Source organism: Oryx dammah, unplaced genomic scaffold (genome assembly GCF_014754425.2).
Source record: "Oryx dammah isolate SB20612 unplaced genomic scaffold, SCBI_Odam_1.1 HiC_scaffold_25, whole genome shotgun sequence".
Lineage (NCBI taxonomy): Eukaryota > Metazoa > Chordata > Mammalia > Artiodactyla > Bovidae > Oryx > Oryx dammah.
In genome coordinates, this window is record NW_024070209.1 from 27,488,584 (window position 1) to 27,504,046 (window position 15,463).

General features: G+C 46.8%; 1 protein-coding gene across 2 annotated transcripts in view; it reads left to right on the forward strand.

Annotated features, from left to right (window-relative positions):
• Positions 1-2,752: 2,752 nt before the first annotated feature.
• The window catches only part of PRKCE (protein kinase C epsilon), a 543,507-nt gene continuing 530,796 nt past the window's right edge, over positions 2,753-15,463 (forward strand). For both annotated transcript variants that reach the window (XM_040224743.1, XM_040224744.1), the window contains exons 1-2: positions 2,753-3,159; positions 3,364-3,906. In XM_040224743.1, coding sequence (XP_040080677.1) covers positions 3,559-3,906 — 348 coding nt within the window. In that variant the 5' untranslated portion in view covers positions 2,753-3,159; positions 3,364-3,558. The remainder of the gene's footprint in view (positions 3,160-3,363; positions 3,907-15,463) is intronic.

A 15,463-nucleotide genomic window follows, 5' to 3' on the forward strand; every position in this document is an offset into this window, starting at 1 on the left:
CAGGCAGAAAGACTTGCAATTGAAAGGAAAGGTCGCCCTGGGGTTGGTCACATCTCAGGATTGCAGTACGATTTATTCACATGGTGCTACAAGCAGTCTGTTAAGAGGCAGATGAGGTCTTTCTGTATCCCTACCCCGGTCCAGGGAAATGGTATTAGAAACTTGTAGGTTATTGGTTTTAAGAATGCCTAGTCCCTGAGACAGCAACAGGCCTATTTGATAACACTGGGGTTCTTGCCTGGGGAGGATGGGGGGAACATAAGAAGATGCTAAAAGTTCAAGTTTAGTGTGTCTTTAATTCTAAATATATTTCCTGTTACAAGCATAGAAGAGGAAGGATTTTGACCACTGTCTTCAATCCTTGTACTTGTCCGTTTGCTGGTAAGATAGGACTCAATCAGAAAAGAGTAGAGAAAAGGTATGAAACACTCAAGAATTCCTCCTTCATGAAATCTATGCCGTTCTGCAGTTCCTCACAAAGCTGGGGCTGGGGCAAGGCAAAGGAAGCCCTCCTCTCAGGCACAAAATTTCAGGGGTGCCCAGAAACCCAGCAATACAAATACTATTTTAATGTAATATCTAAAACTATTTTAAAATGTGGATATTGTGTTCATCTTGGAACTCTACATTCATTTTTATTTTTTCAAAATATCATATTAAAATATTATTTATCTCGATGGCCAGTTTGTTGGTACCCCTTCACTTCTGCCTCTTTGTCAGGCATCTTATGAATCTCTCTAGCTCTTGCTCGGCTTCCATTTGTAGAAGATCAAGCCCATCACATGGCCCCTGAAGGGGGAAACATGCTTAATAAGAATAGAATGGTGGTAGTAAGAAGAGAGGAGGAAAAAGTTCTGATGATCAAAGAAGTTAACAGCGATGAGATATCCCACCTGTGCTTTGTCAAACTGACAATTTTTAAAATATGCCTCCAGCTGGTGGGAGTGGCCCTGGAAGGCAAAACTTTTACATCCTGACTTTTTCCAAGGGAACGGGACTCTCTGTCTCTGATTGTACGCTAGCTCTCTCTACCCTGCTGTTCCATCTAACTAGGAGGGCTGCGAGAAATTACTGGTAAGCTCGAGAAAGAGCAGTAGCTGGAGGCCTTCGGAGAGGATCTGCCCGGGACTTTTCTGATCATTTTTGCAACTTGTCTGCGGCACTTGGTACCCTGTCGTTCCAGGGGTCTGTCTCCTGCGCCTTTAAGCCTTTGTAAGCCTCTAAGCCACAGACAATGATAACTCCCCCCCACCCTTTTTTTTCCCACTGAGAAAAAGTGATCGAGAGGTGGGTTTTAAACTTGGGCTAACCAGAGTCGAAAGATAAACACAGCTTACCACGATTCCTACAAACTCCCTGACTTGACTTGGCACGCGGGCGAGGGCCGAGGTTTTCTTTTTCCGTTTGCACAACACCCCACCCTCCCACCCCTCGGCTCGCAGGTTGCGGAGACGACCTCTTCCCAGGGCTGTCCTCCTGCAGTTCCAGGCAGGGCCGCGCCCCGGACCTCCGCGCTCTCCGCCCCGCCCTGCCAGGTTCGCGTCCCCAGGCGCCAGGCCGTCCCTCGCCCGGCCGCCTTCCCCGTCCCCGGCTCCCCGCGGAGGAAATTCTTCCCCAGCAGCCCAGGGCCCGCCTCACGTGATCAGCTGCTGCCGCGGCTTCCAGCAAGAGTTTAAAGGTTACGGAGGAAATTAACACGGACACAGCACACAACCCCCAGTCCCCAACCCCCAGTCCCCGCCGGAGGACGCGCCCCGTTTTCGCGCAGCTGGGACGGCCGCTGTCAGCGCGCTGATCAGAACTCTGTCCCCCGCAAAGGGCACAGGCTAGGTCTAGAGTAAATATGAAGTCACTTTGTAAAATATAAACAAACACACGAACCGAGCCGGGGTGTTACTAAGCTTTCGCTTGCCAACAAGTTCTCGCAGCCCGAGAAGTTTGGGACAGACCCCCAAAAGGGAGAGTGGCCCCAAAGAAAGGGAAGAAAGAATAAGTGTTTTAAAACTCACACAGAGCCTTGCACGCCCCTCCCTCCCCCCCTTCCCCCACCACCGCGGAGCGGAGCGTCTCCGGACAGAATGACAGACACACCGACCAATACTCCGCAGGCTGCCCTGGCCAGCCACGGTCAGAGTAGGGGTGGGGCCGAGGGAGGGTCTCGAGTCCTCTGCAGCAGCGCGACCCCTGCCACCTCTCCACTCCCGGCTGTAAAAGACAGTGCTGGCCGCAGAGCCTGGAAAGATGCGTGGCCCTCTAGTCTCCTGCGGGAGACCACAGACCAGGTATCCACAGCCAGCGGGCTCGCATCCCCCTGCCCCCAAGGCCGCCACTCCCCCGGGTCCCGCGCGGGGTCCCAGTCCCGCTCCCCCGCCGGCCGCCGCGACCCCGAAAGCCTCGCCAGTTCTCGACAGTCCTCTGCTGGGCTCACTTTTCCCGTATTGCTCCCCCAACCGGCAAAACTTTCTATTTCCCCAAACACCAGGGCGCGCGCGCGCGCGCGTGCACACACACACACACACACACACACACACACACACACACACACACACATACACACTGACGTCTTTTGCGCATTTCCTGCATTAGAGGGAGGGAGACTCGCTCGCACACCGACGGAGGGAGAAGAGACCGAGGGGGAGAGCGGGCGGGCAACGAGCGAGCGAGCTGAAAGCCGGGACGCGGGGAGCGCGGCGGGCGGGCGCCGGCGCCCGGGAGGTGGGGCCGCGCCGAGTCGCAGTCCCGGCCCCGCCGCGCTGCGCACCGCCCGGTGCCGGCCTGCGCCCCAGCCGGAGCCGCGGCCACCCCGACTCTCGAGCCCGCGCGGATGTGAGATTCCCGACTCCTGGCGCCTCCCGATCGCCGACTGCGGCGCGGCGCGGCTTCGCCCAGGAGGAGGCGGCCCGGCTGGCCGTGTGGCTTGTGGATTTTTTTTTTTTTTAAATTTGGCTCCGAGGAGGACCATTTCCTCTGGACATGCATCCCTCCGGGTAGACTGCACATCCCTGGGTCCATCCCCCGCCCCGCGCGGTCAGAGGCAGGCGCTGGGTGTGCGAAGAGGATCCGGGTGGAAATCTGCGCCCCCGTTCTGGTCCCCGCCCCGTCTCACCGCCCCCTCCCCCTCCTGGAGTCGAAATTTCCCGGGGATTATGTTTCGGAAAGGTAGGTAAGCGCCCGGCGCGGCGCCCACTTCCCCGCAGCCCAGACCCCGAGAGCCAGCGAGGCGACGAGACAGCCCCCGCGGCTTTTGCAGCGGAGCCGACAGCTCGTCTCCTCTTCTGGAGGTGCTGCTGGTGGTGGTGGGGGGGAGAGACTTCTCCAAACACGGACGTCCCCCAGCTCTCCCCCCTCCCTGTTTTCCGTTAGGAACCCGGCGAGGAAATACATGCACTGGCTGAGAATCACCCGCGCCAGGGCGCAACGCTACAAGGTGTAGGGAGAGTGTGGGGTGGGGCGAGAGGGGACCCAAGAGTCCCGTGCTCGGAGCGCCGCGGCGTCGGTTCTTCGTTCCTGCCCTCTGGGCGGACGGAGTGACCCCGGCCCCCACTCCCCGCCCCGACCATGGTAGTGTTCAATGGCCTTCTTAAGATCAAAATCTGTGAGGCCGTGAGCTTGAAGCCCACAGCCTGGTCGCTGCGCCATGCGGTGGGACCCCGGCCGCAGACTTTCCTTCTCGACCCCTACATCGCCCTCAACGTGGACGACTCGCGCATCGGCCAGACGGCCACCAAGCAGAAGACCAACAGCCCAGCCTGGCACGACGAGTTCGTCACTGATGTGTGCAACGGGCGCAAGATCGAGTTGGCTGTCTTCCACGATGCCCCCATCGGCTACGATGACTTCGTGGCCAACTGCACCATCCAGTTTGAGGAGCTACTGCAGAACGGGAGCCGTCACTTCGAGGACTGGGTGAGTTGGGCGCCTCCTGGTCCAGGAACTAGGCTTTCGGGTTCCAGGGGCAGAACTCACGACCTTGGCTTTGGTCGTGGGGCTCAGGGATTTAGTGCCATTTGGGGGTGTGTGTGTCTCAATTACCTTGGGGAAGCACATTCCACTTAGTAGTTGGGGAGAAGTAGCCACTGGGGCATGGAAGATGAGTCTTGGGAGGAGGGTAAGGTCCTCTGCCCTGTCCGGACAGCGGGCGCTACAGGGACCTCGAAAGCTGGAAACCCCAAACTGCCGGTGCTGAAGGTTGGTGGAGAAGCCGGCTCCTTCCGCCAGGCGCGTGGTGGGCTGGTTGTGTGTGGGTGGGTTCCTCAGTCCTTGGAGAGGCACGAGGAGCCCTACACTGAAGGCTTCTTGCAGGTCCTGGCTTTGTCCTGAGTAGCCAAGTGAGAAGCTGTTTTATTTTTCCCTCCGGATGAAGCTGGCTCATTTCTATTCTGTTGTCTGGCAGTTAGCTCATCTTCTGACATGCGGGGAGAAAAATTTCTTCTCCTCTAGTCCCCTCCAGGGTCCCAGAAACATGGGCCGAGCTAGTTTTGTCCAATGCATTGTCCATCCATCCGGAACTAGCGCTGTATTCTACAAACGGTTCTGCTTGTGATTAATTGGCAGTCAGTGCTTTGAATCCGACTTAAAGTTACATGTTTCCCTGTTTTGATTTTCAAGACACTGTGCAATGAGATACTATTTTTGAGACCAAGTTAATTGATTACACTGTCAAAATATTAGGGACTTGGTAATAGGCCTTCTGCACACACTCTAAACCAAATGCATTCAACCTTGGCACTCAGAGACGCAGGGAGAAGCAACCTTGTTTTAGCTCTGTTTTAGAGGGAAGGTGTTAAATTAGGAAATGATTTTCTTTATTTTTATATTTGTTACCTGTTTCCAGGGAGAGCAGATGTGACTCTGGGTGTATATGGTTTTAGGGTTCTTTGGTCTACACAGAGAATACCTGATCCTCGTGGAGAGATGTTTAATTATTGAAAACAAATAACTTCGTGATGTCCTATGGTCAAAGGTTGCACACGAATCACCTTGGCATATCACCTTACATATAAATGTGTACATACATACATACATATATATATATACCTACCCACACATATGTATATATACACACACTTTTTTTTAAGGAGATGGAATTTTAGAGGAAAATAGGAAAAAGCTTTTCGTCTTCCCTTGATGCTCCTGGCTGTGATGTAGTCTGCCCGAAACCATGGTTACAGGGCTTACAAGGAAGCTCCAACAAACCACACCAAGTACAACCGTGGGAGATTTGTGGCTTACACTTTGGGAAGCAGGCAAACCTTTATGGAATCCCAAAGAACACAGTGTCATTCCTTTCCATTCCAGTTCACCAATGGCCCTGGCCACTGCTCCCCTCCCACCACCAGAGTTCCCACTCATTTCCCATTTCCTGTCCACCAGCCTTCAGCCCTTTCACTCATGAAAGTGGTGCATCTCGGAGGGGGAGCTGAAGGGATAACTAATTTCAAAGCCAGATCTTAACAGCAAAACCTGTGGTTTTCAAGTTGTTGTTTTAGGACAGGAAGGGGAAGAAAAGAATATGACTATGGTAGTGAGGAAATGAGGCTTTTTGCCGTGTATTCAGATGGAGTTGGATAGTGAGGCGGAAAGCAGGTAGGGTGAACAGCTATCTGCTTTTCTCCACAAAACAGATGCTAGTTGGAGGGAAAGGTGTCTGAGTATCTCTGATGATGCTTTGCCGGGGCCCACCCAAATCCTGGGTACATTGGCACATGATCCTCACTTTGGAGCATGTCTAGTGAGGTGTGAACTGGACACTAGCCTTGTTTGTCTGTCACTCTCTAAGATACTCAGATTCACATTGGACTTGGCCCTAGACCAGATCATCCAGTGATATGGAGTTTTCAGAGCCAAGGATGCTGAGTCCCAGAGCAGCTAAGTGGGTTCCTGAGGTCACAGGACAAGCAGAAGGGGCAGGGTTGGAAGGAGGGACCACAGCTCCTATTGCTCACGGCTTGCGCAGTGGAGAACTAGGTCCTCTGGTCTCTCTAAGTCTTCCTGCAGATTCATGTGCTGTGTCCCCGATGTTTTTATTGTACATGATAATTTAAAGAATCAGCGTCTCTTTTGCCTTATAGCAACTGTGAATTAGGTGTTGGTAGATTAAAAAACTTGAGATACGGAAAGGCCAGAGTCACAGGATGGATGAATCCAGTAGTGGAGCTGGTTCTGGGGTTGTTTTCACGAGGATGGTCTGGCCACACTGGTTCTTCCAGCTGAGGGTGAGGATGCAGCAGCAGACATGACCAGACTGTGGAAGCAGACAGGTTGCACCTGGGATGGCTAAGGTCACCTTTCCTATCCCTGTCAGCCAGGGGACACCCACAGAATCACACCTTTGGGTAGAATTTCCTGGGCTCCAGCCTCTGCGCTCTTCACCTGGCAGTAATGAAGAGGTGTGGCTGAGAAATCTGGCCTGGAGTAAGATCCAGAGGGCATGCAACAGCCACCTTTCTCATCGTTGTGGAACATTTCATTCAGCTGCGTAATGAATTCCCAGGTATCCACTGAGCTCCTATTTTGCACTCGGATCCAACGAGGAACATTTAGCTCTTTGGATAATCCAGGAGTAAAAGAGACCATGGGTTACTCTCAGGAGGCTTCATTTCACTAGGGAAATAACACTGAATAGATACTCATAGACACTTAAGTAGCAATTAGGCTCTAAATGAGTGGTACCTTAAGTATGTTACAGGAGTTCAAGAAGGGAGTATGCTGGGATGGCTGGAAGAATCTAGAGGTTCCTAGAAGGAGGCTTGAATTGGGCAACATTTAAAGAGGCATTTATGAGAGAAGACAGAGTTCCGTGGGTGCGGACATGCTGGAGTAAAGGCAGAGCGTGCCTGGGTCAGAAATGTGTGGCTGAAACTGAGGGCGCCTGTCAGGAAAGGACCAGACAAGGTGAGGCGCCCCAAATTTAAGACTTTTATCTGAGTACTGCCAGTGCTATGATGGATTTACTTAATATTTTAAAACAGTAACTCTTTGATTTCCTACTTAAGCCCAAGTATTTGTGAAATCACAGGTTTGGATATGGTAGTTACAGTTTTTCTTTATTGACATTAAACTAAACGTTTGTCTCTAAAATGAAAATGAAAAGCTTACCTCAGGTGCCTCTTAAAATCATTAGTGCTATGGGGGCTAATGATTCCATCCTTTGGAAACCGTGGGATAAAGTTTAGAAAATTGAGGTGGATTCTAGAATGTTTAAAACCAGACTGAGATTGTTATTCTGCAGACAATGAGAGACATACCTGTTATGGTGAGAAAGGGGGTTGCTTTAGAGAAAGCTCATTACATAGAGATGGGAGGATTTCACCTATACCTGAAGCAGAATCCCATGAAACACAATTGCTATAGCTCACTTCCCCAAAACTGTTAGAGGTGATAACTCTCCTCAGACTTCGGTGTGCAAAAGAGTCACTGGGTGGGGTCATTAAAAATACACTCCTCCTGCCCCACTTTGAGAACTTTTTATTCTGTTGTTTAGGACAGAATACTCATTTATAACAAGCTGTTCTGGAGATTCTGACCAGCCCATACCTTGAGAAACATTGAACTAGAATAGAAATTGCAGGCAGGGGAAGGCTCCAGATAATGAATATACCAAGATTTTGTGCATAGAAATGTCCTGAGATTTTTGAATAGATTTGTTTTTTACATTCGTCTAATTTTTTAAAATTTATTTTTAATTGGAGGACAATTGTTTTGCGATATTGTATTGACTTCTGCCATATACCCACGTGAATCAGCCACAAATACACATATGTCCCCTCCCCCTTGAACCTCCTCCCCACTCCTCTAAGGTGTTACAGCGCCGGCTTGAGATCCCTGTGCGCATACAGCGGTTATCTCTTTTACATATGGAAGTGTATACATGTCAGTGCTACTCTCTCAATTTGTACCCACCTCTTCTTCACCCGTGAATAGACTTTTATAATTCCTAGTAGGTCAGTTGGTAAAGAATCTGCCTGCAATGAAGGAGACCCAGGTTTGAGTCCTGCATTGGGGAGATCCCCTGGAGAGGGAAACAGCAACCCACTCCAGTATTCTTGCCTGGCCCACCTGGATAAAGCAAGATTTGTAAGCAGGATTGGGTAAACTAGAAGCATTGGGATTCCTGAATGGATGCTGGTTGGAGCAGCACTCGCATTTAGGACAGATGGTGGGGTGCTAGGGGAGCAGGAGGATGGCAGAGAGGGTGAGTAGAGCGAGTGGGTTACAACTGTCTGGTCCTGTCACACTCTGGAGTCTGCTTGCTATATCCTTTGCTCAGTTCTCTCCTCCCTGTCCCCAGGCTCTGAAGTTACCTTTGGTTGGTGTCGCTCCCATGCTTCATGCTACGGAAGAGGCCCTCATCGCAGTGGCAATGACAGAAAGTCATTTTCTGACAGGTGGTTTGGTGGAGCACCTGAGGGCAGAGCTCTGGAGCCCGGCTGCTTGGGCTTGAATCTCTATCACCAACCACTTGCGAGACCTTTAGGGAGCCATTTAACCTGTGTTTCTGTTTCTGCCTCTGTAAGAAGTGGGCAGTGGTCCAAGTCCCCACCTATAATGCAACGGGCTTGTCCTGAGGAGGGAAGGAACAGGTAAAGCACATCAGCCAAGGGCTCTGTGAATGTTTAACAACTGTAGCTATTGTTGTTATGTCCCCCTAAACCTACCATGGGTAGGCCCTAGAGAGGGGTCTTTATTGAGCTGAATATTATACAGGATCTAAGGAAGCCAGTTTTTCATAGCCTCCAAAATGTTTTTCATTCGGGGAGTCTCATTTGGCAAGGAATGGGGCACTAGTGTTTCTGTTTCATTTTTCCAAAGTAGCCCATTGACAGGGTCTCTCAAAACCATCCCATCCATGGAATTCCCATGGTGGTCCAGTGTGTAAGACTTCTGCTTCCAATGCAGGGGATGTGGGTTCGATCCCTGGTTGGGGAGCTAAGATCTTACATGCCTCATAGCCAGAATACCAGAACATAAACAACAGAAGCGATATTGTAGCAAATTCTGTAAAGGCCATTAAAAATGGTTCACATGAAAAAAGAATCTTTAAAAATTGAGGGGAGTAGAGAGAGGGTGAAATGTATAGAGAGAATAGCATGGAAATTTACCATATGTAAGATAGATAGCCAATGGGAATTTTCTGTATGACTCAGGAAACTCAAACAGGGACTCTGTGACAATCTAGAAGGGTGGGATGGGGAGAGAGATGGGTGGGAGGGGACATGGCTGTACCTATGGCTTATTCTTGTTGATGTTTGACAGAAAACCATGAAATTCTGTAAAGCAATAATCCTTCAATTAAAAAAATAAAGTGGCAAAAAAAAATTATCCCACCCTGCTGACCCTGGGAGACAGGCTGATACCCCTTTTGGAGAGGTTGGATTCAGGGGGATGGGATACCCCTGGACCCCAAAGACCTTGGGGAGAGTCTTCCAATGTAGAAGCCAAGAGAGGGTCCTAGTGGCCCAGATGCTGTACCCTGGACAGAGCCTGAGGACATACACATGTTCTGCTGAAATTACCCTAGGAAATTACTCAGGTCTGTTCTGGTGGTGGCCTGAGCACATGTGGATATAAACAGCTTGAAGGCCCATCTCTGTCTTCAGGGATTTTGTAAGGCAGTCTTTCAGAGGATCTCTGAGACGTCTCTTATCATTTAGACAGAGTGAGGTGGGATTGTCCGGAGAGCAGTGTGGAAGGACTGGGAAGAGTCCACACCCACTTTGTGGGGACCTATGCCTTGAACTCTCCCAGCACCTGGGGCTCCAGGTATCTGCCTGCTGATTCCTTACTGACCCCTATGTTTTTGTTGTTGTTTAGTTGCTGATCTTGTCTGACTCTTTGTGACCCCATGGACTGCAGCCCGCCAGACTTCTCTGTCCATGGGATTTCCCAGGCAAGAATACTGGAGTGGGTTGCTATCCCCTCCTCCAGGGAATCTTCCCCACCCAGGGATTGAACCCATTTCCTGCGTTGGCAAGTAGAATCTTTACCACGGAGTCACCGGGAAAAGCCTATAATACTTAATATCTAAGGAAACATTGCTTCCCATGACACGTAATTGGTTATTTAGCAATGCAATTCTTGCCCCAGAGCTCCCACAGAACACTGACAGTGGGTCCCTGAAGTTAAAGGGCCGCAGGCCTCATATGCTGTCAGGCCTTGGCTGCCTGTCTTGTTCCTCTTTCTCTGTGTCTGACCAGCAGCAGATTTAGTGAATATTTGAGACCCTTAGCTCCCTAGCTCCTCAGTAGGCCTCTTGCCCTGAATCCATGAGCTCTAATTGCAGGATGCCTGGATCACTCACTCGCTGTATGTCTTTGGGCATGTGACTTACACTCTTGAAATCTGTTTCTTCCTTTGTACAATGGGAATATAATAGTTCTTACCTCTTAGGGTTGTTGTGAGACATAAGGGAATCTGTGTAAAGTTCTTAGCAAGGGGTCAGGCTACTGTACGTTCTAACAGTTTTATTAATATTTAAAGGGTTGTGTGTATGTGTTCATAGTTTTAGAATCTTAAATCAGAACATATGGTCCAGTGAAAGATATTTTTCTCTTTGTATTTATATGAGAAGTCTCACATGGTCTAAAAATATACATATAAAATGTACTTATATGAGAAGTCTCACATTGTCTAAAAATAATGTTAACTTAGTTATACTTAACAATTGGATTTTTGGAAATTTAATAATAGAATTACTTGAAATTGTTTTGGAAAGTCTAGAACTGTGGCCGCTGGAGTCAAAGGTTAAGTATTTATTGAAGCATATGATTAATTGGAAATAGGGATATTTGGGAGCTGCTGTTTTGGCTTTGCTGTACTGAATAATCTAGTTTCATGAATTTAAATACATTCCCAATGCTGTTGACTCTTAAGTTCCTAATTCCATCCCGTATCTGCCCTTGAGATTCAGAACTCATATAGGTGACTGCCTTCTTGTCATGGCCATTTGATTGTGTAAAGGGCATCTCAAACTGTATATTATGCCCCAAATTGTATATGTGATGTCTCCTCTCCCCATTTTAAGCCTTTCATAATTTTCCTCATCTCAAGAGATAGCAACTCCACCCTTCCAGTTGCCCAGGCCATTCCCGACACCTCGCATTCTCATCCACGCCATGTGCAATCCCTCAGCAGTGTCTGTTTTCTCTGCCTTCAAAATAAGTCTCAAGTCTGATCATCTTTCCATACCTCTGCTGATGCTGCTCTGGCCTAAGTCCCAGCTGTCTCACACCAAGATTATTTCAGCAGCCTTCTAACTGACTCCTGTCCCCTACCCCAACTCTATCAGATCATGTCACTCTGCTCACAAACTTCTCAGGGTAAAAACCCAAGTCCTTATCACCATCAGTAAGGCCACCACGGCCAGGCCTCCTGTTACAACCTCTCTGACCCAGTCACCAAGTATTCCTCACCTGTTTGGTTCTCTCCCAGTCATATTCACCCACTTGGACCCTTACACTTACTGTGTTCTTTGCACCTGCTTTGCACCTGCTATTCCATCTTTCTAGAATATTCCTTCCTCAGATACACTCATAGTTTAAATCTTTACTCAAATATTATTGGTACATTCTCAGTAAGGGCTTTTCTGGCAATCTCATCTAAAGTTTTATCCTTCTTGACACTTTATATGCTCTTTTCCTGCTTTATTTTTACTTTTTAGCTCTTATCTGTCTTATAGAGTATATATTTGCCTGTCCTCATTGATCATCTCGAACACAAGAACAGAGGTTAGATAAATGCAGAGGTTTTTGTTCACTGCTCTGATCTTGGTACTCAGTTCCTGGCACATTGTTGAATTAAAAAAAGGTTTTAATCAAACAAAGGTGTATTCCCCTAGCATTGACTGTGGTCTAGTGCTGTGGCAGACACTGGGGGCTTGGGAAGACAAAGTAGTGGTTAGTATCATTCCTGACTCTGAAGAGCAGGAAATCTAGCTGGGAAGACCAGTAGGATAAGCAGTTGAGTGAATTCCTTAATCAATCTTTCTATATGGTTTAAAGAAGTAAAGAAATGGTAGAAGAAAGGGATATTTTATTTTTAAAAAATCTATGGGATCCTAGAAGGTGTTTTTATGAGAGAATGCTGTATTATTTCCATGAGGCAGTTTGCACCAAGCTGAAGCATCTCCATCAGGTGTGAGATTTCTTTTTTCTTTTTTGATTTTTTTCCTCAGCCTACTGTAGTATGTGTGTGTGAAATTTGCTCAGTTGTGTCTGAATCTTTGTGACTCCATGGACTGTAGCCCGCCAGTCTCCTCTGTCCATAGGGATTCTCCAGGCAAGAATACTGGAATGGGTTGCCATTCCCTTCTTCAGGGAATCTTCCCAAGTTGGGACTCGCGCATTGCAGGTGGATTCTTTACCATATTAACCACCAGGGAAGCATAATTGACAAATAAAAATTGTATACTTTTAGAGTGTACAATATGATGATTTACTATATATATATATACACGTTGTAAAAGCTCAAAGCATTATTTATTTATTTGAAGTATAGTTGATTTCCAATGTTGTATTAGTTTCAGGTGTACAGCAGATTTATTCAGTTCTCTATATATTCTTTTTCAGATTCTTTTCCATTATAGGTTATTATAAGATATGGAATATAATTTATTGTGCTATACAGTAGGTCCTTGTCAAACCATTTTTACAAGTGGGAACTGTCACAAAAAAATAAAGATTCCAAATGCCAAATAACCATTACAGAGCAAAATGATGGTCTGAGGTTTCTGAAGGAGGGAATTGTGTACCCTCTGGGTACTGAGGACCCCTGCAGAGTGCTGTGATAGGGGGAGAAAGAAAAGATCCACTTGTTCTCCCTTTGCGGAGTTTAAAATCAAGTTCAAATTCTCCTAAGGGCTTTAGAGACAACACCTTTTGTAATTGGCAGCAACGAGAAGTGAAATTTTATATTCCTGCGCCTGAACTCAGAGCTTATTGAAGCACATGCAGACAAAGCTTCCAGAGTCTTCACTTAGAACTCTGGAGCAGGCCTGCAGTATTTTACATAAATAAAAGCTACATTTGGCAAAACATTGTGTTTCTCTCCAAGTCCCTCCGGTATATACGGGCTTGTTAAGTAATTACAATCTATTATAATGCTAATCAGCAGGCTGCACCTGTTTGAAATCTAATTTTCTGGCAGTAACTCATGAAAAGTGGGCAAAAGTCTGCATTGTTCTGGGAGAACAGCGAGGACAGGGACAGGCGATTGTCTTTGAACTTTGCTGACCTCTAAACAAAACGAAAATTCCGGACAGAGTATGATTGATCTCTGTAGTATTTATTGCCTGGGAGGAGGAGGAGGGTCACAAGCCTGTCATCAGATCCAAGTTCAGGAAAGAAGACCTAGGGAGTGCCTCGTCTCCCCTCCGGGTCCTGTCAACCTCACCTTGAAGTCTCAGAGAGGTAGTTTTGAAGCTACTGAAAGGTCACCTTCCTTTGCCCGCAAGGAATAAACTCATTGAGCAGATTCAAGAAGAGTTTGGAAAAATCATGGTGGGTGCACCTATGATTAATTATTGAGGTAAAATAGACTTGGAGCTTGCTTGTGACCTTCTTGAATAAATGTGTTTGTTTTTTTCAGATGAGAGCACCTCTTGGTGCCCATTGTCTTTCAGATATAAGTATCTTAAGCAGGTGTCTTCCCCACCAGTCAGAATATGAGCCACTCAGAAGAAGCAGGCTAACGTACTCACTCATCCGTGGGTTGAGTAAAAGGCTGCCTGTTTGGAGTCTCAAATAGACAGCACTCTTTAATCAGACTGACTTAGATTCTGCACCTCTTAGAAACTCATCTTCCAGTCCAGTACTGAAAAGACAGATGGTGGAACTCACAAAAGATTCTAACCAGTGGACAAAGAGGAGTCTTCTTCATTGTTCCAGCCATCCTTTCAGCCAGTTAGCAAATATTCATTGAATACTTTGAAGCTGATCCCTGATCTCATGGAGTATATGATCTAGTAGAAGATACAATATCAATCAAAGAATAACATAAATATACTGGTATGGAAAGTTAAAACTAAGAAGGAGAGTTGTTCACAAGCCTTTCAGAGTCTGGGACCCCTAAACCTCACCTCTTCAGGGTTTTTCTTTCCCTGAGAAATTCACTGAATGGTGAGTCAGGTGAATTCTGTTATGCAGTAGCATTGGGCCTTAGATTACACATGTATGAGAGCGGGAGAGCGTAGGCTGGAGACTTTGTAAGGCCTCTGTAAACAATGGTCCTGACTTGGCTTTCTGCATCTGGGGCTTTGACGATGTTCAACTAGTGCAGGATACTATTTTATCTTTATTGTTTTCCATGAAGCTAACTCTCATCTCCTCTGAGAAACTGTCAGTGTCTGATTTTTCCCCTTCTCATCTTTCTTTGTTGTAGTGATCAAAAGCACAAATGTATTTTGAAAGCTCACTTCTTTGCCTAGTGTTCAAGGCCCACAAAAATACATTTATTAATATTTTTAAAATGGAGCCCTCTCTCTGTATCCTTGAGCCATTTGAAAGATATTCTGTAAACAAATAAAGCAAGCAGAATTTATAGAATGCAGGGTCTAGGAATCCATCTCTCTACTTTCCAGACTGATGAGCCTTTAGACCATTTTGGGAAGCTAATAGAATCATCAATCAGCCGGCAAGGATGGAGCATGTGATCGGCCAGTATTTGCTAGCGTGTTTTTCAAAACATTGGAATCTTGTAATGTTTTCAGGTTGCTGTGATCAAAGAATTCAGGAAATGTTACAGAGTCAAATATACATGGATATATAACTCTGTATATAACCACCTATTCCCCAAATTATTTTGTCATAGAATGCTCTTATTTGTCAAAATTTATTAGCACCATAGAACTAGTGTTTTGTGGACAAATTTGGAAAGCATTATAGTTAGAAAAAAGAAGGAGTGGACTTTCTTCAAGTGGGTCATTTGGGGATTCAAAAGTAATACCCTTTTATGAAACAGTGAAGTTGAACTGTGGGACTTTGAAGGAGACAGGGAATCACTGTTGATTCTAATAGATGGCAGGGGTTTCTTGGCAAGATTTGGATCTAGTCCTCGTAGAAAATGGAATCTGAATAGATAGACAAGGGAGTCTCTCTAAGTTGAAAGAAGAGCATAAAGAATGTTAGGCCATTTCTAGCATTTTGGGTTATGAGGGAAGTCAGGAAATTAGTGAGATTAAAGTAAGAATGCAATCCAAAAATAATTGCTTCACTAAAAAATATACACACAAAACTCAAACCATAAGATAGCCAAAGAAAGGGAACAGTACATAGAACCTGGTATTCATTCATTAATCTATCCATCCATCTAGCCCGCCAGCCAACTAGCCAGCCAGCCATTCAACAAATATTAATATATGTTGAATTCTTTCTATGTTCCAGGAATTTTGCTCAGAGCAAAGTGTTGACAAAATCACTCATGATGTATTGAACTGGTTATTATCACGGAAATCTATCCAGAGGGCTAA